The sequence below is a fragment of the Labeo rohita genome, unplaced genomic scaffold (assembly GCF_022985175.1).
Source record: "Labeo rohita strain BAU-BD-2019 unplaced genomic scaffold, IGBB_LRoh.1.0 scaffold_245, whole genome shotgun sequence".
NCBI classification, from domain to species: Eukaryota; Metazoa; Chordata; class Actinopteri; order Cypriniformes; family Cyprinidae; genus Labeo; species Labeo rohita.
The window spans coordinates 54,672-77,381 of NW_026128715.1; the positions used below are offsets into that span (position 1 = coordinate 54,672).

At 36.6% G+C, this 22,710-nt stretch overlaps 1 protein-coding gene and 1 long non-coding RNA gene across 2 annotated transcripts; both read right to left on the reverse strand.

The window, feature by feature from the left end:
* Positions 1-11,414: 11,414 nt before the first annotated feature.
* On the reverse strand, positions 11,415-14,607 carry LOC127159716 (uncharacterized). Its single transcript, XR_007826529.1, has 4 exons — positions 14,002-14,607; positions 13,617-13,762; positions 13,451-13,523; positions 11,415-12,426 (listed from the first exon to the last, which is right to left on the reverse strand). It is a non-coding gene; the product is annotated as an uncharacterized LOC127159716 (long non-coding RNA).
* Positions 14,608-18,908: 4,301 nt separating this feature from the next.
* On the reverse strand, positions 18,909-20,815 carry LOC127159717 (CD48 antigen). Its single transcript, XM_051102484.1, has 4 exons — positions 20,647-20,815; positions 20,078-20,404; positions 19,193-19,477; positions 18,909-19,066 (listed from the first exon to the last, which is right to left on the reverse strand). The coding sequence occupies exons 1-4, from the start codon at positions 20,708-20,710 to the stop codon at positions 18,909-18,911; spliced, it is 834 nt and encodes a 277-aa protein (XP_050958441.1). The 5' UTR covers positions 20,711-20,815.
* Positions 20,816-22,710: the final 1,895 nt, after the last annotated feature.

A 22,710-nucleotide genomic window follows, 5' to 3' on the forward strand; every position in this document is an offset into this window, starting at 1 on the left:
GCTATGTCAGAACCTAGGATCAGCATATTTTAAACAGTTTCTTAAATTTGTAATCCTTCAAGTGTTACCAAGATTTTCTTTTCATTTTCTGTCAAATTCTAAAATTTTCCTGTTAACTCTAAAGACTTTTTTTGGATAAATAATAAAAGACATTTTGTCTTTTATCATTATTAGGGGCCAAGCACCGAAGGTGCAACGGCACCTATTGTATCCGTTGGAGTTATTATTCTTCCTCTTCCGCCGCAAGTCTATGGCAGCCCATAGAACCGCTTGCGGGAAAGTTGTATAATTTTGCACACTGATAGAGGACAGTCCAAACATTAACCATAGCAAGTTTGGAGTCTCTAACTCAAACTCTCTAGCGCCGCCACTTGTTCAAACTTTCAAAAGATTTATGCTAATAACGTTTGAACCGTAAGCCACACAACAAAAATTCTGTCTTCCTCTGATTCCTTGGCTTATGCCGAGTCGAATGGACACCAAAATTCAAAAATCGTAAGGTTTAGTTTTTTCGCTATTCTCAATTGTTCGTAAAACCTTCTTTTTCGAACTCGTCCTAGACTGTTCATATGATTTGCACCAAATTTGACTCGGATCATCCTCGGACCATGCTGTCAAAAAGTTATGAATTTTGCTTCGATACATGAAACCGTTTTCGTTTAGCGCATCAACAAATTTGCTGGAAAGATGCCAAGCTACATCTGAGGCTGTATCTCTGCAAAGCCTTGACATATTGACAGCAAATTTTATATGTGCTATTATCACCACACCCTGACCACGCCACATCAATTCAGAAGTAATACACCATTTATTAAACATTAATAATGACATTTTCAAAAATGCTAATAACTTGTGATTGCATTAGCCTAATGTAATAAAACTGGTCTCAAAATATTCCTTGGGTCATGCCGACAACATACATACCAATTGTACCATACTTGGCCGAACTTCCTTTCCGCCATTTTGATTAATGTACAAAACCTACTTGTTCGTACTCCTCCTAGACCGCTGATCGGATTTTCACCAAAATTGAGTCAGATCATCTTCGGACTGTCCTGACTCAAAGTTATGGATTTCGTGTTGATAGAGTAAACCGTTTTCGTACAGCGCCACTGCAGATTTTAGGCTTGATGCCAAAATGATTCTGAGGCTGTATCTCTGTAAAGCTTTGGCATAATGACACCAAAATTTGTGTGTCATTGTCACCTCACACAGAACACATCACATCAATTTGAAAACAGCACCACCTATTGGTCAAAAGTGATAAGCCATTAAATTATAATTATTGGTTGTATTTATGACTTTTCAGCCATTTCAACTGATATCATCCTAAAATGGCTTTAGTTACTCATTGTTACAGTCGGTCTGTTCCTCCTTGCCATGCTTAGCTCCTCATTCTGCCTCTGTTGTGCTTGGCCCCGCAATTGCTGCTTGCAGCTATATTTACTATTATTATTATTATTATGAAAGGACACGTCAGAAATGACAAGAAGTGACATGGGGGTGGGATCAGGAAAGGCCCCAAGTAGGGATTCGAACCCAAGACAGTGCTGCCCACAAAGCTATCGGCATCAACATCTTTGAAGGATATATAAGAGAATATAACAATATATGTGCTATATAATGCATTGTGACAAATTGCCATTAATTTTCTGTACAAATCTTCAGTGAAATCTCATGAAACTTGATACAGACAGAGTGTTGGGCATTCTGAAGAAGTATGAATAGAAATCTTGCTGTGAGATTTGAAGGAATTTAAATAATGCATGTATAAATGTGAAAGAGTGGTCAGTGCAATGTCAGACTTTGCCATTAATTTTCTGTACAAATCTTCACTGAAGTCTCGTGAAACTTGATACAGACAGAGTCTTGGGCATTGTGAAGAAGTATGAATAGAAATCTTGCTGTGAGATTTGAAGGAATTTAAAAAAATGAATTTATAAATGTAAAAGAGTGGTCAGTGCAATGTCACAGACTGCCATTCACAGACTTTGCCATTAATTTTCTGTAGAAATCTTGAGTGAAATCTCGTGAAACTTGATACAGACAGAGTGTTGGGCATTCTGAAGAAGTATGAATAGAAATCTTGCTGTGAGATTTGAAGGAATTTAAATAATGCATGTATAAATGTGAAAGAGTGGTCAGTGCAATGTCACAGACTTTGCCATTAATTTTCTGTACAAATCTTCACTGAAATCTCGTGAAACTTGATACAGACAGAGTGTTGGGCATTGTGAAGAAGTATGAATAGAAATCTTGCTGTGAGATTTGAAGGAATTTAAATAATGCATGTATAAATGTAAAAGAATAGTCAGTGCAATGTCACAGACTTTGTATGAATAGAAAATTTCCTGAAACTCTCTGAAGACTTTTTTTTGATAAATGATAAAAACATTTTTGCCTTTTATCGAATTTATTATTATTATGAAAGGACACATCAGAAATGACAAGAAAAGCAGCAATATATATGAAGTTATATAATGCAATGATGAAAAACATTTTGCCTTTCATTTTCTGTACAAAATCTACACTAAAACATCGTGAACACAGATAGAGACATGATTGTTCAGAAAAAAAATTTATTGAAATGTTCATGGTAACTCTGAAGAAATTTTAATAATGCATGTAACTCTGAAGAAAAATAATAATGCAACAACAAACATTAAGTGTTAGAATGTATTTGAACAAACTTTATTTTTTCAGAAAACTTCACAGTATAATGTATTCAAATGTAATATAAGTGTATCTTCTATAATGTACAATATAAATACGTTTTGTAAATACTTTTTCCCTGTTTTCGGGCACATTTAATTTTTAACCGCTGAAATATAGATGTTCGTCAGCTTTTTGGCCGCTTCGTGTCTCCGTACCGTAATTCTGCTAATAGACGTGCAGCAAATCCAGATGGCGGTTGACGTTCGCAGGTGGCGGCTCACTTGACCGCGGTAACCGTTCGGTACGACATCCACGGTTCAACACGCGCTTGTGAATTGCGGTTTTTCGGTTTTGCATTAAAAAAAACTTACTTGTTTTATTTCTCTCAGAATTTGCTGTATGTGTGCCCGCGATTTCACGTGCTGAAATGAGGAATAGCTTTGTCGCTTATATTTGAAAAAGCAACACACACAGAGCATCTTCCATTCTGATGACATGAAATGATAAGCCTTTCTAAACTTCTTGTCCAACAAAAGTTATAAAAACAAAAGTTATAAAAAAAAACATTATAACTTGTTTTTAATTCACAACATCATGGATTCTCATCACAGAATGGGGCAGACAATAAATTCTATACTCATATTCCATTTATGTCCATTAGCAATGGCGTATAAAAATACCCGAGATGGTTTGAAGAACACAGATAAACCATATATTATTGCAGACGAGTGTTTATTGTCCTTACATTTGGTCATTCAAAACGTTTAACGTTATATCTTGTTTTTAATCAGTTACAGCAATTGCAATGCTTTTATCCATATTAGAGAAGCTTGAACTTAATCAGTGCTACTTCTTTGACGCATGTGTTTTTTTGCACGAGGGCGCCCTCTGGCGTCCAGTATGAATGACATAGATATATGAAACCATTCTATTTTGCGTAAAAATCGAAAAAATACCTCTCTCAAAAGAAAAATTATGCAGACATATACTAAACCACGCTTTTTCTATTGTGCAGAGGTTTACGGCAGTATTTTGTTAATTTGTTCCAAAAAAAAAAAAAAAAAAAAAAAAAAAACTCACACTGAAGTGGCTGAAGTGGCAAGATATCAGAACCGAACCGAACCGAACGAAAAACGTGGTTTAAAACCGTGGCACGTATTGCACCGTGGACTAACTGTATTGTTGCATCCCTAATATTTACTATGTCTTCATGTTCCAGTTTCGGTTAACAACTGCAGTGTGATAAAGTGTAAAAGTGGATAGAAAACCGTCTTGTAATTGCTGGCAAAATTACTGATGAAAATAATAGCAATGCAGGGCTCTCAAGTTTCACGCATTCACCGTGACACACACGCATTTCAACCAGTTCACACGCTCTCACGCCACACCTTGTATTTCTCACTCTGAGAAAAGGATAACTTTCCCCGCTCTATTTGTCCCACTCTGGTCTATGCATCCCTGCTTCTGCTGAATCGTTTTTATCCCCTGTGGGGATAAAAACATCCCGCGAACCCGCTCCTAAGTTCCGATCTAAATCAAATGATTCTTGATAGACGCTCTGAAGTCCCGTTCTGAATCAAATGATTTGTGACCCGACTGGGGCGCTTCGAAATCATTTTGCGACGCAGTTTTTTACTGATTCGGAGTTTCAAAAAGCTCAGTTGATAGTGTGTTCTTTGTTCGCTTTCTCTATATAATTTATTCGTTGTTTAAAATGAAATCATTATAATTAATAGGGCTGACTTACAATGTTTTTATTAAATTATGATCACGTTAGACAGTTTCCCTCGTATTAAAAACATATCATGACATGACACTCATTATCTGGTACTTGCCTAAAAAGACGGGTATATAATATGCGTTGTCAACAGATTACACTAACATTAGGTTACTTAGTTAGGCTATAGCTTTATTGGAGTTGGTTCAATCTCCGCCTATGTAGATAGAGAGAAAAAGTTTAAGGCAATTCCCCCTCTGCTTTTTTTACAAATCGCACCCTGGGTAAATCTGATAAAAGACAAATTTATAAAATAAATTGTTTTATATATTTCAAAAATTCAAACGTATCAGCATTGTTGGGAGGGTTATTTTGGAAATGTAATAGGTTACAGAAGTTACTCTATTTAAAATATAATAAGTAGTGTAATTATTTTAAGTGTTTTAAAAGTAATGTAACTGATTACATTTGATTACTCCTGTTCTGTGTCCTAAACTCCTGAAACATTGGTGTCTCATATTTTAGAGTCTAGACCCGTCAATGCAATTTGGGAAATCAAATCTGTATGTGTGTGAATCGTTGACATTTTCCTAAGTAACTGTAATTTAACTGTACATTGTTTCTCACTAACTGTAACATATTTTATTTTGTTATTAAATTACATAATTCCATTACTAGTTAGTGTAGTTAAGTCTGAGCCCCTACCACTGTCAGGCATCAAAATGTGCAAAAAACACTTGCAATACAAAATGTTATTGGTATGTTTAAATGTATAGGCCTACTCTCTCTCACACACACACACAGCTTGACATAGGCTACATGCTCAGGGCAAGTTCTGCAATCCTATTCTATGTGTACATTATGTACATTGAGCACTGCAGTTAAGTTGGCTTGTTTGGGGCTATCTTTCTTTTTATTTTTTAATACTTTTGCATTTTTGAAATATATAAAACATTTTATTTTATTTGTATGGATTTGACTTTTATCAGATTTACCAGTTGTTATAATTTCTATTTTGTGCTGGTTAATTTTGAACAATAGATAAAATTCTTCTAGCAAACACTTGAGAGAATTGTGTGGGGCCGAGGGGCCATTGCTGCAAATAGGCTCCTCCCCTAATAGTAATCTCACTCCAAACTTTTTCCAAAACTTGAGAGCCCTGTAGCAATACTTCCCAGCCAGACTCCATGAGCACAAAGATGAAAAGAAGATGAAAAGGTGAAAGATGAAAGATGGAAAGAAACATTATCAGCAGTTCACGAAACAGAACAGATCAACAGAGCAATATTAATCAGGTATTGAAAATGTTGAATATTTCATTACAAGGTGAATAAAGCTGTCGGTTTTGAGTGTAAATTAAGCTCCTACCTTCACAGACTGTATATGTAACGAGGTTAAAATGGTTTTGTTTCACTAGATTTTTCTGTTCGCAAGCATTTAATGCTAAAATTGTTTAAACCGGTGTTTGTTAAAATACATTAAAAAGGGTCTGTAAGGAGGTGATGGTTACCCCGTATGGCTTAATATAAGGTAAATTATGTTGCTTACTGAAATATGCAGCAGAAAACCCATGAAAACGTTATTTTAAAAATCCACATCGTCTTATATATATTTTGGACTATGGGGGTGCCATTATTTAAAGGACATGAAATGGCTGCACTTAGCCACCGTCACTATCAGTTGCTATTTTTACCGCAACACAACTCGGAAAATAAAATACTGATACAATGGCACATTGTGCGCCTTTTTCTTGTAATTTTAAGTCGAAGGGCAACAAGAGAAATGATGTTAGTCTTCTCTTCATTTAGATTGATGTTTTGAACTCATATCACTGTTAAAAAAAAAAAAAAAAACATAAGCTGGTTTAAGCTGGTCCTTAGCTAGTCATGAGCTGGTTTAAGTTGGTCGTCCATTATGAAAATTAACCATGGCTTTACTATAAACAAAACCAAAAAGCAATGGTTACTATAGTTAAACCATGGTAACTACAAATTAATCATGGTTTTGCTACACTAACCATAGTTTTAACCATGCTATTGTAAGGATCCATCCACTGGCCCAAACGAGGAGTCCAGTTGTCTGGTTGAAGGTTTAATGCATGTTCGGTCTTTTCACAGCGCTTCTGCAAAGTCCACTCAGTTTATCAAGGTTTACTTTCAATTTTAATCTAGCTCCATGTTTAATCTGACTCCAATTTCATACGATCGTAAATTTAGGCGGGTTCTCTAATTTAAACTAATCACAAATACAGATTTTGTCTTAATTTGGATATTTGATTATTCTGGATCAGACTACACTTTAATCTACTAGAAATAATGATTTCAGAAGAGATCCGATTGAATCAAATATAACATTTTATTTGTCAGGTAAAAATGTATCATGCCAATTACATAGTTTAACAATGAGAATCCAATTTAGAATTAAATTCAGTTCCAATTAAAATAAATACATAACATCAATTACACAAAGACAAATCTAAGAGTGAGAGATGCATACCTGACCGCATAGAGATACACAGCAGCATGTGAGAGATTTAGAGGCAAAACTCCAGAGACTCTCACACACAGTGTGGGGTTCTTCTAAATACAGAATCCCCAAGTAATGTTTTGTCACTTCGCTTATATACCCAGACCAATCAGTTGTAAAAACATAAAAGACCTTTTGGTTTGTCAGGAGATCTCGTGACCCAGGGTCACACCTGACTGGAGATTCTCACCCGACCCCAAGGGGAAAAACACCCCCCCTCAGCAGCAAAACACAATTCTACAAAAGTGTTCAGTCTTCCTCATAATATAAGAGACTTCTGTGAAATTGAGACCATTTTACCAATCACACTAAGACCTTTAGAATGATACCAAACATGAAAGGGAAAACTTCAACATATTCACAAAATGTAACACATGTAGTATATGGACATTCTTAGTGACTTTCAGTGGAACCTTTTGGGGGAAAAGTGTGCGATGCAGGGAGGGGAGAGGAGAGGGAGGAAGGAGGTTGTAAATGAGCAATAGGGGTGGTGTAGTTTGCCCTCTTTGAAGATCTCTTCTCCAGATTAGTTTTATTGTTTTGTTGCATGGCATCTGTTTTTGTCGGGGTTCCTGGACTTTGAATTCATGAGGAAATAATTTCACATCTTACACTATTTGTAGTAAAACGGTGGTTAAACAAATGGTAATAAATATACCAAAAAATATTGATACACACAGAGCTGGTTTAAGATGGTAATGTGCTGGTCCTGAGCAGGAGCTAGTTGCTTAGGACCATCTTAGGACCAGCACATGACCAGGACCAGCTTAAACCAGCAGCCATGCTGCAAAACATACCAACCTAACCAACATATGTTGGTTTTGTCAACAGACAGTCTTGCTAAAAAGTGTTTCATGTAGCAAGTCAGTCGTCTGATGCAGCTGATGGTGGTGGTTTAGTGGTTTCCAACCATGTTCCTGAAGCCACTAACACTGCATAATTTGCTTGTTGGGGCTGATTTGGTTGGTCTGGACTGGGGAGCATAAGAACACTGAATAAACCAAATAATGATTTTAACAACTGGTCACTATGAAAACCTATCAGACCAAATATCTGTAGAAACTTAAATGTAAAATTGTTGCTAGCAGGATTAGCATGTTGCTAATCATGTTTCTAGCATTATTAGCAAGTGACTAGCAAGTTACTAGCACGATTATAGGTGCTTGGCTTGGATAGATAGATAGATAGATAGATAGATAGATAGATAGATAGATAGATACTGACATTTCTTATGATATCAGTTCCTCGTCTTTAAGTTTTTCCTGCCTACAAACAACCCATGACAGTCTTGACAACTTTTAAAGGTCAAAACGAGGCAGAACAATTTAAGGAATATATAAAGCATCTTTATTTTTGTACAGAAGGAAGCACAAAGTAATGAAAAATAAAATATGTAGATAATGTATATAATTTTTAAAGAATTTAATTCTAAAAAATGTCATAGTGGGAGCTGTCAGTGAAATAACATACATAGCAGGTGGAGCACGAACATATTCTGTGTGAATGGTCTCTTCCCCTTTCATAATTTCAATTAAAATTGTGCATAACTTGAACAAATCATGCTTTGCTTTAAACTGAATGAAGTCAAGAGTTTTATGTGAGAGTTGGTTGTAATAAATATCTATTTAAGATCCTCACTAATATTTTAAGATCTGCGTGTGATTCCTGTGACATGTAAAATAATCATACATTTATATTCAGATAAAAACATTTTCACACTAATTTCATACATTTTCACAGTATTCAACCTTCAGAATCACAGTCTCATCAGCATCTTCCAGCGATTCCTGCATACAGCACATCTTCCTCCTCTTGATCTCTCTGTACAAAACACAAACACACATTCACTGATGTACATCACTAATATATTTAACAAGATCATTATTGACCATTTATATTCATCCAAATTCTGTAGTACATGATTAAATTAATACATTTTATCTAATAAAATTTCCTATAATAGTATCTCCGCTTTTTGTGGGGTAAAAGTATTTTTATGTTGTTGATATTATAACATATACGTGTCAAACACTGCATTATGGGATACGTTTACACTCCTTATCCTCAGTTGCACTTTTGGATATTCAAAGGAAATGAAGATGATGAATGGCAAAAGATAAAATTATAATGTACCGATCATTCATTCAGCAAATAACTTAATGTTACTCTTAATGTTAAAAGAAATATCAATTATTATCAGTGTTACTATTATTGTATACAGTTTCAGGAAGGATCTCAATATATAGCCTAACAGTGATGCCTGTGTGCTGGAGGCAGTGCTACAGTTCCCAGCATGCACCACAGCAATGTAGGTGAAACTGTTTAAAAAATTGAACAGATAATACCACAAAATATCACAATTGAACAGATACTACCACAAAATTTGAAGATTCACTAATTCATAGGAATTAAAGACATTGAAAGAGAGTAAGCAGGGTAGAGTATGAAGAGAGGAACAAAAGAAAAGAAAAGGACCTGAATTAAACTATGACTAAACGACAGGCAGTATTCACACATAGGATGCAACGTGCCAAAAGCTGCCTAGGCAGGTGCAAAACTGCAGTCGGTTATTTGCATATACATATATATATATATATGTGTGTGTGTTTCATTTTCCTTTTTTTTTTTTTAGGTGTGATTTCTTTTGAGTGCGTGTATGTTTATGTATCTTTTTTATTGCTAAATAATTACAGTAAAGTTCTATTTTGGTAACTGGACTGGACACGGTGTTTTTTGATTTGGTGTCTAATAAATTATCTGTGGTGTGTATAGCCAGAAGAGTCAGGGTTTCAGTGAATTAAGTTTGAACATTTAGATTTGTGTTTAAGGTTTTGGGAAAATCAGTGATGGTTTCAAAAAATGTGTTTTAGCATTTCAGAAAAACTGTAAATACAGCTAAAATACGACTGCATTTGCGTGGAGTGTCACCAGCATTTCTGTTCAGGGATAATGACACAACACACTGACTTACAGTTCCCCTTCAGGAACTCGAGCTGTGTCCGAAAACGCTAGGGGAACACCTTCGACGGAACCATGCTCTGCACACATGTGTAATCTGGCCAATTGAAGGGCGATACGTCACGGGCGGATGATGTCACCGACCAGGAAACATAAAAGTACGTGCGACGGGGCCAGCGTCAGCTTCTGTCTTTCAGCGGAGCACTCTATGTTTGTCTGTTCACCCTGCTTTTTAGCTTTTTTTTGAGGGTGATGTCTGGCAAGGGAAAAGAAAAAGCTAAACAAAAAGAGTGGTCAAAGTGGATCACATTACAGGCTGTGTGTTCCTCCCTGCAAACGCTACATCAATAGTGGGGACACACACAGCATGTGCGTGGTCTGCTTGGGAGAGGAGCATGCTCAGTCAGCCCTCGAGGGGGCTGACTGCCCGCATTGTGAGCTCCTTCCTTTGCGGACGCTCCACTACCGGAAGGCTCTCTTTGAGGAGGGAGCCTTCACCAGCTTTCCCCAGGGTGCTGGTCCCGCTTCCGCTGAGGTTCGCAATTGTATTTGCTGGAGGGAATGGAGACGGGTGACCCCCTGTCTCCTTCCCCCTATTGCTCTGCTCCTGGGAGTTCTGGAGAGAGTCCGCCGGGACGGGGTCAGTGTACTGTTAGTAGCCCCATACTGGCCGGGCCGAGTATGGTTCTCGGACCTGATTTCTCTCCTCGACGGTTCTCCATGGGAGATTCCCGTCAGGAGGGATCTCCTCTCACAGGCGGGGGGGTATCATCCTTCACCCCTGCCCTGAGCTGTGGAAGCTATGGGTGTGGCCTCTGAGGGGGCACAGCTCGTAGCTTCCGGTCTCTCAACCGAGGTTGTTGAGACCATCTTCCAGTCCAGAGCTACCTCTACGAGGAAACTGTATGCCCTGAAGTAGCAGCTTTTCACTTCATGGTGTGGAGAACACCAGCAAGACCCAGTTAACTGCCCAGTTGGTACAGTGCTGGAGTTCTTGCAGGCCCGTTTCTCCACAGGGTTATCCCACTCCACCCTGAAGGTCTACGTGGCGGCAATCTCGGCCTACCACGCCCCTCTTGGTGGCCTGTCAGTGGGTAAAGACCCCCTGGCACTCCACGGTGTGCTGAGGCTGAGGCCTCTGGTACCACCTCATGTCCCTACGTGGGACCTGGCTGTGGTGCTTGAGGCCCTCTGTAGGCCGCCATTCGAGCCTATAGAGGTACACTGAAAAAAAGTGTTTCATTGGATCAAAGTAAAAATTTTGCGTCAACTTGTTACATCTAATTACTTTACTTTTTATCAACGTTAAATTTTTACTTTGAAAAGAATTAACTATCCATTACTTAGCCAAAGCAAAAAGTATCTTTGAATCAAGTAAAGTTTTTAAGTTTAATAAAATCTTAAATTATACTTTGTCGTAATGTTTTCTCTTTGTATTAACTTAATTATTTTACTTTACATCCAACCAAATACAACTCAAAATATAAATGTAATACAAATAAATTTATTTACTTTCAGAATCTGTAATTTTATCATCAAAGATGAATGACTTCAAGCATCAAACTTCTGACAATTTATTTTCTCATAATACAATTTTTTGTACAATGTGTACAGTATCCTCATACCAATAAACAATATAAACATCATAAACTTGACAATTTTTATCATAATCTCTACCATGTGTATAGTATTGTTATAAAAACATACTGTATAACAGTTTTTAGTATCCATATACATAGACACACTGGATAAAATGTAGATTCACCATAAGAATCAGTTATCGTTTCAACGAGAAACATGCAATCTTTCCATGAACAGTCACTTAGAAAACTGGTTTAAAATGGGCAGTGTAAAACCAAACACTTTTAATAAAATACCTACCAAATTAGCCAATGGTAAAAATAAAAAAATAAATTACAAAAAATTATTTTCACCTTCATGGAATAGTTTACCCCAAAATGAAACTTATCTCAATTATCTCAAACTTATCAAAATTGTCATAAAATGTCTCTGAACCAAATTTAATTAAAGTTAAATACTTGAATAGCTTAAGGATGAGTAAACAAAGAAAGAATTTTCATTTTTGGGTAAACTATTTAACAAACCCTAGATAACACAACTTATAGATAAAACAAATCAGGTTTAGTAAACAGTAGTACGGTTAACTTTGTATAAAAGGCTTTATACAGTCCAACATCTTCAAAGAAATTTACCATCAGCAGAACACTGTAGCTGGGTCAAAGGAAACAAATGTACTCCTGCAGCTTTGAAGAGAGGTTCTGCACCCTTCGGCTCATCTGCTTACTCTCTATGTCCATGATTATTTTTTGAAAGGCCTCAAAGGTATATTTGAGTCCTTCAGGATATTTTAAGTTCAGTGCATAAATGTGTCCAAACATTATGGCACAGGCACAAGCACATGCAACAGAGAGCAACTCATTTAGTACTTCCACACCGTCAGTGACAATGGAAATGCCCAGTGCACAACTAAGAGCATCACTTTCGCGGATTACAAAAAATGCCATGGTGGTCTTTTCAAATTCTCTCTCCGCTTCCTCCCTCTGGTCAGCCTAAAAACATACAAGAACAGAGAATAATTGAGGGACTTTGGAAGAAAAAAAATTATTATTATAATTTGTTATTATGGAGGTCAATGTAGAGCCCAAACATGTGTCGCAATTTACATTAAAATATCTTCATTTGTGTTCAATGTAAAAATTAAATTTGTACGGTTTATTACAAGAGTAGAGTGAGTGATGACAAAATTTTCATTTTCGGATGAAGACGTACTTTTACACTCTCTTTGGCTTTGAAAATGCTTTTAAAAACTTAAACACGTGTACAATCAAACACTCACATGTTGACCATTGTAGACAATTACAGAAATATTTGTTAAGTGCAGTACCACAATGGCCAATCAGTGGCAATTATCAATCTACTCAACAGTGTTGAAAATGCATTTTTGGGTGAACCAACCCCTTTTAAAGGAGTAGTTCACAGTCATGATTTACACGCCATCTTGTCATTTCAAACCTGTGTGAATTACCGTCCTCTGCAGAATTTTGAACAGTGTTGGTAACAGAACAGCACAGCCCCCATTCACTATTATTGTATGGACACAAAACCAATGCAAGTGAATGGGGGGCTCTTAACAACATTCTTCAAAATATATTCTTTTGTGTTCTGTGGAAGAAAGTCACACAGGCTGATGTGTAAATGATAAAACAATTACTTCAACTGCTTTAAAGCGATATGTCACTACCAAATCAAAATTTCCCTACGTTTTACTCACCCTCAAGGCTTGAGAAGACCTTTGCTAAAACCACAGAGCCGTGTCGAGCAGTTTTTTTGATCGACAGATGCACTATTTGAAGCTTCAAAAGTCAACAATTCACTCCCGTTCTACCTCTTGGAAGTAAAATGATATGTAGGATTATAACTTTGCCTGTATTGTTCTTCAAGAATATAACCATATTCAGATAGGATGCCTTGACGGCGAGTAAAACATGGGGAAATGTTGATTTGGTAGTGAAATATAACTTTATGGCAAACATGGTTGGAGAAAATTTCAGTAGTTTGCATTGTCTACATTACCTGGTATTCTTTGATCAGACAGCTTGCATCTTCACCAAGGTACATGATCTATTCTGATGCATATGTCCAGACTCTACAAAATGTTCAAGGTGTATTGTTTTTATTAGACCAAAACACTACTAAATTGATTGTCACAAGCAATTTTTTTTTCGCATGCAACCAATACCTGATCCATAACTTGAACGTTTTTTCATGGAGGACTCCACCTTTGCTCCTAATAACCTGGAGAAGCTAAGAGCTCTGTCTGTCCAAAGAGGCCATAATTCTCGATTTTAAATGTAGGGTAGTGATGCGCAAAAATTCGGCATTAATCTGTAAGAAAGAGAAACATAGACTTCAGGAAAAAAATGATTTCACTTTGAGAACTAGTTTTAAAAATACATATATACACAAAGCATTAAACAACAAAAGGTATAATTAAGGCACCCAAGACATTTTCAAAAACACTACATACTACAATCCCATGGTAAAAACTATGAAAACTCAGGATTAGTCACTTACATTTTAACATTTTTAGATAAAGCAATAATTAAAAGGTGCAAATTACTTACGTTTTTCATGTGACTGGTTTATTCAAAACCTGTCATAATTGTTGTTCAGCTGTACCCCATCCTACAAAAGACAAAGAGAAATAACAAACTGGCTCACATAAAAGTAAACAGACGACTTCTTTACTGGGTAAGCTGGTCGACGCGATACGTTAAAATAAGTGTTTAGGCACATCACTAAAGACGTGTTTGGTTAAACTAACGTAATGTGTTAACATTAATCATAAATGAGAGACTATACATGTAAGGACAGCGAATACCTTGCGAACGCGAGCTTCATAATAAATCAATAAAAATCATCATAATAATAAAGCTTAATAACAACGTTAAGTCCATACAAAGCGTCTGAAGCGTGCATGTACATTATACATGACGGCGCCATCCATAAAGTACATGCACGCTGATGTATCGCACTCCAGCATACCCGAAACAGTATTTATACTACATTTCAATATCAATCCATCTCACCTCAAGCAGTTTACTTGTATTATTATTATTTTATTTCCACTCGGTTTAAAATGGTGATGAGGGAAACTTGTAAACCTTCTAGCAGAGTTAGAGCCGTCAAACTAGTAATACTAACTGTATGTAAAACAACAGTACAACATAATATTTTAGATTTCGGTTCGGTTTCTAACGTTTAAAACTGCTTTGTTGCTAGCTTTAACCTCCCTCAAGCGGGTTGGGGACCTGCAGGCCCTTTCGGTGGCCCCTTCTCACCTAGAGTTCGCTCCTGGTATGACCAAAGCCTTTCTTTACCCTAGAGCGGGGTATGTCCCTAAGGTCCCTACCACTACACCACAGCCGGTTGTGCTCCAGGCTTTCTGTCCTCCTCCTTTTCGGGAGCCTGACCAGCAGAAGCTTAATTGTATGTGTCCAGTATGTGCGCTAGACGCTTATGTCCACAGAGCTGCCCTGTGGCGTAAGTCGGACCAACTGTTTGTGTGTTACAGTCCCTAAGAAGGGTCGTCCAGCTACTAAACAGACCCTGAGTAGATGGATTGTGGATGCCATTTCTTCAGTTTACGAGTCCTCTGACCTCCCCTCGCCGCTGGTGGTCAAGGCTCACTCTACCCATGCCATGGCTGCCTCCAGAGCACTGATGTTGGGTGTTCCAATACAGGACATCTGTAATGCTGCAGTATGGTCCACGCCCCTCACCTTTGTTAGGTTTCTACAACCTAGATGTCCGAGCCACTCCTGGCTCTTCTGTCCTTTTGCCCTAGCTTCTTCACTAGGCAGTGACTTGGAAGTCTGGTGGCATGGGCATCTCGCTGCGTCTCGATCCATCCTTCCGGCGTCCCTGCCGAGCGCTCGCTTCATTCTCCGAAGCTGACGCCGGCCCTGTTGCACGTGCTTTTATGCTTCCTGGTCGGTGACATCATCCGCCCGTGACGTATCGCTCTTCGATTGGCCAGATTACACATGTGTTCAGAGCATGGTTCCGCCAAAGGCGTTCCCCTAGCATTTTCGGACGCAGCATCTTGTTCCCTCGGGGAACCAGGGTTACATACGTAACCTGGGATGTTTTTCACATTTGCTAAAACACTAAACCCCATTCTCTACAGAAAAGTGTGAATACCAGTGTGGGGAAAAAAATAAATAAATAAATAAATAAATAAATAAATAAATAAATATAAGAAGAGTTCAGATACAAAAGCCTCTAAATCCATCTGCTCTTCTTTAAAATGAACATTTCTTTCTGGCTACATTGTATAGGTTTATATGTAAGTGCTGGTACTTTATTTGGTATTATTTTTTTGGTATTATTCTGGTATTTTAGTGAGTTTAAAGTAAAAGTATTTGATGGACATATAATATGTGTCAGGAGCATCCACTCAGTATCATTATCTCATTTTTGACCGAGATGGCTTTTAGCTGGTTTTGCATCTGAACTCTTCATATATACAGGTGCTGGTCATATAATTACATTATCTTCAAAAAGTTGATTTATTTCACTAATTCCATTCAAGAAGTGAAAATTGTATAATGTATACATTCATTCCACACAGACTGATATATTTCAAGTGTTTATTTCTTTTAATTTTGATGATTATAACTGTCAACTAATGAAAACCCCAAATTCAGTATCTCAGAAAAGTATTGAAGACACCTGGTGCCACACTCTAATCAGCTAATTAACTCAAAACACCTGCAAAGACCTTTAAACAGTCTCTCAGTCTAGTTCTATAAGCTACACAATCATGGGGAAGACTGCTGATTTGAAAGTTGTCCAAAAGACGACCATTGACATCTTGCACAAGGAGGGAAAGACACAAAATGTCATTGCAAAAGAGGCTGGCTGTTCACAGAGCTCTGTGTCCAAGCACATTAATAGAGAGGCGAAGAGAAGGAAAAGATGTGGAAAAAAGTGTACAAGCAATAGGGATAACCGCACCCTGGAGAGAATTGTGAAACAAAACCCGTTCAAAAATGTGGTGGAGATTCACAAAGAGTGGACTGCAGCTGGAGTCAGTGCTTCAAGAACCACTACGCACAGACGTATGCAAGACATGGGTTTCAGCTGTCGCATTCCTTGTGTCAAGACACTCTTGAACAACAGACAGCATCAGAAGCGTCTCGCCTGGGCTAAAGACAAAAAGGACTGGACTGCTGCTGAGTGGTCCACAGTTATGTTCTCTGATGAAAGTAAATTTTGCATTTCCTTTGGAAATCAGGGTCCCAGAGCAAAGTAATATTCTTAAGTAATATTCTAATTTTCTGAGATACTGAATTTGGGGTTTTCATTAGTTGTCAGTTATAATCATCAAAATTAAAAGAAATAAACACTTGAAATATATCAGTCTGTGTGGAATGAATGTATACATTATACAAGTTTCACTTCTTGAATGGAATTAGTGAAATAAATCAACTTTTTGAAGATATTCTAGTTATATGACCAGCACCTGTATGTATATATATATATATATATATATATATACAGTATATATAGATGATATTACTGTACAGTATATAGTAATCACACCTAAGAAAGAAATCATACCTAAGTTTGGTGAATATACCACGTAAAAAGGAAAAATACACACATTTATGTATGTGTGTATACAGTTGCAATCAAAATTATTCAACCCCCCAGAGACTGTAGTACTTTACAAATACAAGCTTTTCTGAAGATCCAGGACTTTATAAAAATTGCATCTACAACAGTTTAATGGCATATTAAAAGTTATAATATCAATATAGAATGTAATGTTTTTGAGTTATAGGATTTTTTAATATCATAGCTGTGTCATAATTATTCAACCCCTGTTCAACATTGCTGTTTTAAGTCACTTATTTTTTATGGTAGGGAACAAAATTGTCTTAAAACGCAATTAAGCCTTTATAAACTTTATTAAAAAACAGAATTAGCTTGGGGTGTGACACATACATACGGTTAGCCCATGCATGAGCTGAAGTCGCTAATATGACACAGTCAACAGAGCTCTCACAAAAAACTATAGAGAAGAAATTATTATATTAGAAATTATATTATTATGATTATATTATTTTATTAGAAAGTCTAAGGGTACATTAAGATTTCCAAGACATTAAAAGTTCCTTAAGACGCAGCTGGCAGCCTTATTCCTTAGTTTGAAGTGTGTTGTACCAGAAAAACTTTGAGGGAGTTGAACAAAAAAAGCGTAATATCATAAAATGTTTGATCAGAGCAACTGAGAAAAACCTGCAATGTACAGCCAAAGACTTGCAATATGACCCGACGAAACGAGGAAAAACATTTCAAAGCAGTGTATGAAAGAACACTAGACAAGTATGGCCTTCATGTTGGGGCATCTTGCCGAATACCACTCTTGACCAAAAAGAACAAAAAGGCCGACCTGAACATGCTAAAATTCATTTGGATAGACCTGTGGAATTGTGGAATGGAATAAAAGAATGTTTTATGGAGTGATGTGACCAAACTAGAACTATTTGGACCTGTGGATCAGCAGTATGTCTGGAGCAAAAAAAAGACAAAACTTATAAGCAGAAGAACACCATCTCCATCGTCAAACATGGAGGTGGATCAGTCCTGTTATCTGGTTGTTTTACTGTAGCAGGAAGTGGAAAACATGACCGTATGAAGGACATCCTGGATTCTTTGAAGTATCAGGCCATTTTGGCAAGAATTGTGATGCTTTTGGTGCAATGACTGAAGCTGATGATCAATGGACTTTCCTGCAGGACAATCATCCCAAAGTATACATCAAAATCTACTTATGCTTGGTTCAGGAATCAGTCATAGAATGTTCTTGAGTGGCCTGTTCAGTCTCCAGATTTAATTCTCATTGAAAATATTTGGTTGAATTTGATTAAAGCAGTGGCAATGTGAAAACCAAAGATTATCAGTGATCTGAAAGCTTTTTCAGGCAAGAAATGGGCCAAGATTGCAGTAGAGAGGTGACAGAAGCTTCCAAGCACTTTCAAGCAGCTATTATTGGTGGTTTTAAAGAATAAAAGATTCTGCACCAAATTTTACTTTTGGGGGTTGAATAATTTTGAAGATAAACGTTTAGAGCCAATTTGATTTTTTTTTTTTCTTACATTACTTACTTACTTACGTTCTCAGAATTATTCAAATGTGTAATGACAAACTTTCTCCAATAGTGTACTGACGCCTTTGTTGAATTCTTTTCACAAAATTTTGTTCTCTGGATCATAATGTCTTGCAGGTCAAGGGGGTTGAATAATTTTGATTGCAACTGTATATTTGTAGACATAGATAGATAAATCTTACCTTCTTTTGTAGAATGTTGTTTCGGAGTAAGTGATCTCTTCTGTACATGTCTGATCTGTTGCAACAATGACAGACATGATAAAATAACAAAACAATGAATAAAAATGATTTGACAATTATTGTTTAATTTTCTCTAGAACACTCTTTCATGTTATTCTCATGTTAATAGCATTTATTTATTTATTATTTTACAAATAAGCATTAGGTCATACTTGCTTTCTTGGTTTACTTTGTTATGTTTCCTGCAGGTGCAGAAGATTATGACTGCAGCAACAATCAACAGAAATCCAGCAGCAGCAGCAGAGATCAGCACAATGTTCAGGCCATGTTCTGTAACAGACAAAATGAGATGTTTATCTGAATGAATCTGTCAGTTTGATCCACAACAAACAATACATGAAATATCAGCACTATGAGATCAGCTCAGTAATAAATGCTTATATCACCACAGTCCACCTGCACAAGTCTGACAGAATTCACTGATGTTCAGATGTGTGGTCTGGTTGCTGATGGGATTGTTGATCACACAGCTGTAGGTGTTTTTATCCTGACATCCCACCTCCAGAGGTAGAGAGAGACTGATGTTGAGATCAGACACACTGATGCTGGACAATAAACTGTTTCCTTTGTACCAGGAGAGACTCACATCACTCACATTCACCACTGAACACAACAATAAACAATTCTGCTGTGATGATGATGAAGCACAGTCTCTGCTGATGATAGGAACAGGCAAATGAGCTGAAAAAAGATATATTAGAGAATAGACATATTACATTTTATTTAATTGATTAAATTTACATTATCACATAGTTTTAATAAAACTAAAATTAAAAGAAACTTGTATGTTAAAGTGTGATTGGGTCAAAACCAAATTAGTTTTATGTATGATTTATAGTTTTAATCTTGTCCCAAATCTTCAAATATGAAAATAGTTTTTAAAAATCTATTGTGAGAAAATGATTTCTGTGCTATGTAACTGTATTTTAATATTTAATTTATATTTTAGATATAATTTTATTTTTTAAAAAGAAGTTTTAATTTATTGTACACATAAAATTTAATTAATTTAATTAATTAATTATAAGATTAATATTGAAGTTTTAAATATCACTGAATATTTTCATTATGCTTAATTCCCGAACAAGCTGTAATTGTCAGATTAAACACATGGTAATCACATGAAAAACCTATCCAGCTTTTTATGTATTATGTAGTCATCAATATTATTTAAGGTTTAAAATTATTAGGATTTTTCTTAAAGTCCACAGCCAAAGTCGATTATTGAAGAAACACTGACAGATTCACTGGGGTAAGCAAGGTAAGTCATCTTCTACTCACCATAGACAGTAAGACTGAATCTGTTGAGCGGCGTCTGTGCTCTGATGCTGGTGACTTGATAAAGTCCAGAGTCTGTGGTTCTGGTGTTCGTGATGGTCAGAGATCCAGTCTGATCCAGCTCCAGTCTGTCTCTGAATCTCCCATCAGCATTATTATTATAAAACGTGGTCTCATTGTTCTTTCTGTTGATTTTAGCTATGAGAGTGCTGTTGTGTCCAAATTTCCACAGTATCTGATAATCTTTCTGTTTATCAGTATCACCGGTGTTTAGAGTGACCGAATCTCCCTCCATCACTGACACTGACTTCACTTCATCACCAAACACACCTGATGAACAAATATTTACTCTTTGAAACTATTTAAAAAACTTTCAATCCAAAACAACGATTGATTCTGCACTCAATGTACAATTCCATCATATAATTGAACAATGTGCAATAAATAAACAAACCATTTGATGTGATTGTAAGTGAAAAGTTTTACATTTTTAACAAACATGTTTTTAATAAAACATGAAAATAAATGTTGGAAATAGTAAATATCAGAATTATGTTGATAAAAATGCTTACCAGCCAGACTCCATGAGCACAAACAGATGAAAATAAAAGTCTCAACATTTTCCATTTTCTTCATATAACACCAGACATGAATTCTGAAATGGTGACATTTAAAACAAAACACAACAGAAATGCTATAAGTTTTTGAAAGCTTAAAGCAACAGAGGAGCTGAAGAGCAGTGTGCTGTTGGTCTGTCGTGGTTTTGTTTAAAGCACTACAGTAAGTGTGAATAAACTGCTCCAGAAACACCTCCCACACAGTCTGTATGTCTTCTCGCTTGGTTTTGACATACAATAAACCTTAGTAATTAAGTTTAAAAACAGTACTGGCTCATGTTCCTATTTCTCAGCATTTTAACATGTTGTTTCTGCACATTTCATATTAAATCATTGATATAGCAGCGATTGTTAACATCAACAAAGAGCTGCACTGTGGCCTCGCAGCAAGAAGGTCCCTGTTTTGGGTCTCAGCTGAGGAGGCTTTTCTGTGTGGTGTTTGCATGTTCTCATGGATGTTCTACTTACAAAAAAAAAAAAAAAAAAAAAAAAAAAAACAATCACATTTTATATTATTGAAAGAAAATGAAGCTCTAAGCCAGTTCTGGTCATGAACACCCTCAGCACTGCTCATTTTGTTCAAGCACGTCTGCAGCACGTGTCTTTTCGTGACTACTAAATTAATTTTTTGCAAACAACTGATGTTATTTTATTTTAAAGAAGTAGCATGCAAGTGAGTCAAGTCATATGATTGTATTCACACCAGGGGTGGACTGGTAAAGGTGGCAGTGTGTCAAAGGCAATTGTAAACAGGATGTTAACAGAGGCCAGAGACAGGACAAAAATAAAGACATGTGCAAAGTGGAGACGAGACAGGTCAATGGAGAAAATATTTTACAGGCAGAGCAATCACTCTTTACAATGCTCAAAATATTCAAATAAATTCCTAAATATTGAACTGGTGGTGGGGGTTTATTTGATATTATCACAGAAGGGAACTGGCTGTCTTCAGAAAGGTTTTGACAGCATTTTCTATTATATTATAAGTGCAGTGCTTGTTTGTTTACAGTGGTATCCAAGGAAATGCTATATTAGTCTCTGTAATAATGACAGCCACCTGCTATCAGAGAGTGAATTTGCAATTAGTATAATTTAACAAATCTAAAGACATTCTGTTTGTACGGAAAAGGATCATGTACATTCAAATGTAATTTAATGCACACAGAACAAAACCTAGAAATAGATTTCAGAATATAAACTGCTTAATCAGACTTTTTCAGTCAGATTTAATGTTACTAAATTTGTTTGTGTGCCTGCTTTTGTGAATTTAACTTGATTCATGTCCAAAAGATATTGGTTTTAAAGCAGTGGGTAATTCACTCAGGGATTTGCTTAAAGTCTACTTTGCGATTCTGTTGACAAATGTTTATAGTGCATTATATTCATCGTGTTTATGGCTAGCACAGCAGAAATAGACAGTGAAACCTTTATAAGTAATTCACATGCAATGTATCTGGATGCCATGAAAACCTCATGCGCTTGCTGCTGCTCTATGTAATCATAGTAAACCGCTCAAATAGTACACAGTGTGTGAATTTGTACATTTACTACAGAAATGTTTAAAAGTATTTAACAGTTTGACTGACCAAATCGACTGGTTTGTCCCCCAAGCACACGTCAAGCTATGCCTATGTAGCCTGTATGTATATGACCCAAATTAGAATTTTCACCAGATATTGTCATCTGAACATGTCTGCCACTTTTGTTTTGACCAACTGAGGAAAACAGCATTACAATAAATCACGCTAGGAATGGTGATTAAATGTAACATCACTTAGCTCATATCTCATCAAATCATGCAGCATCCTCACCAGGGTTGCCAGGTTTTCACAACAAAACCCACCCAGTTGCTACTCAAAACTAGCCCAAAACTGTTTTGAGGGGAGGGTCCCCCATTATCGCCCTCTGGGAGATAAAATAAACTTTTTGGTGACCAAATTGAGCACCATCAATCTGCAGTGATGTGTTCCTGGTAATAGAAAAAAAATTCTTATTAGCGTATCAGCGGCTGTAACACGT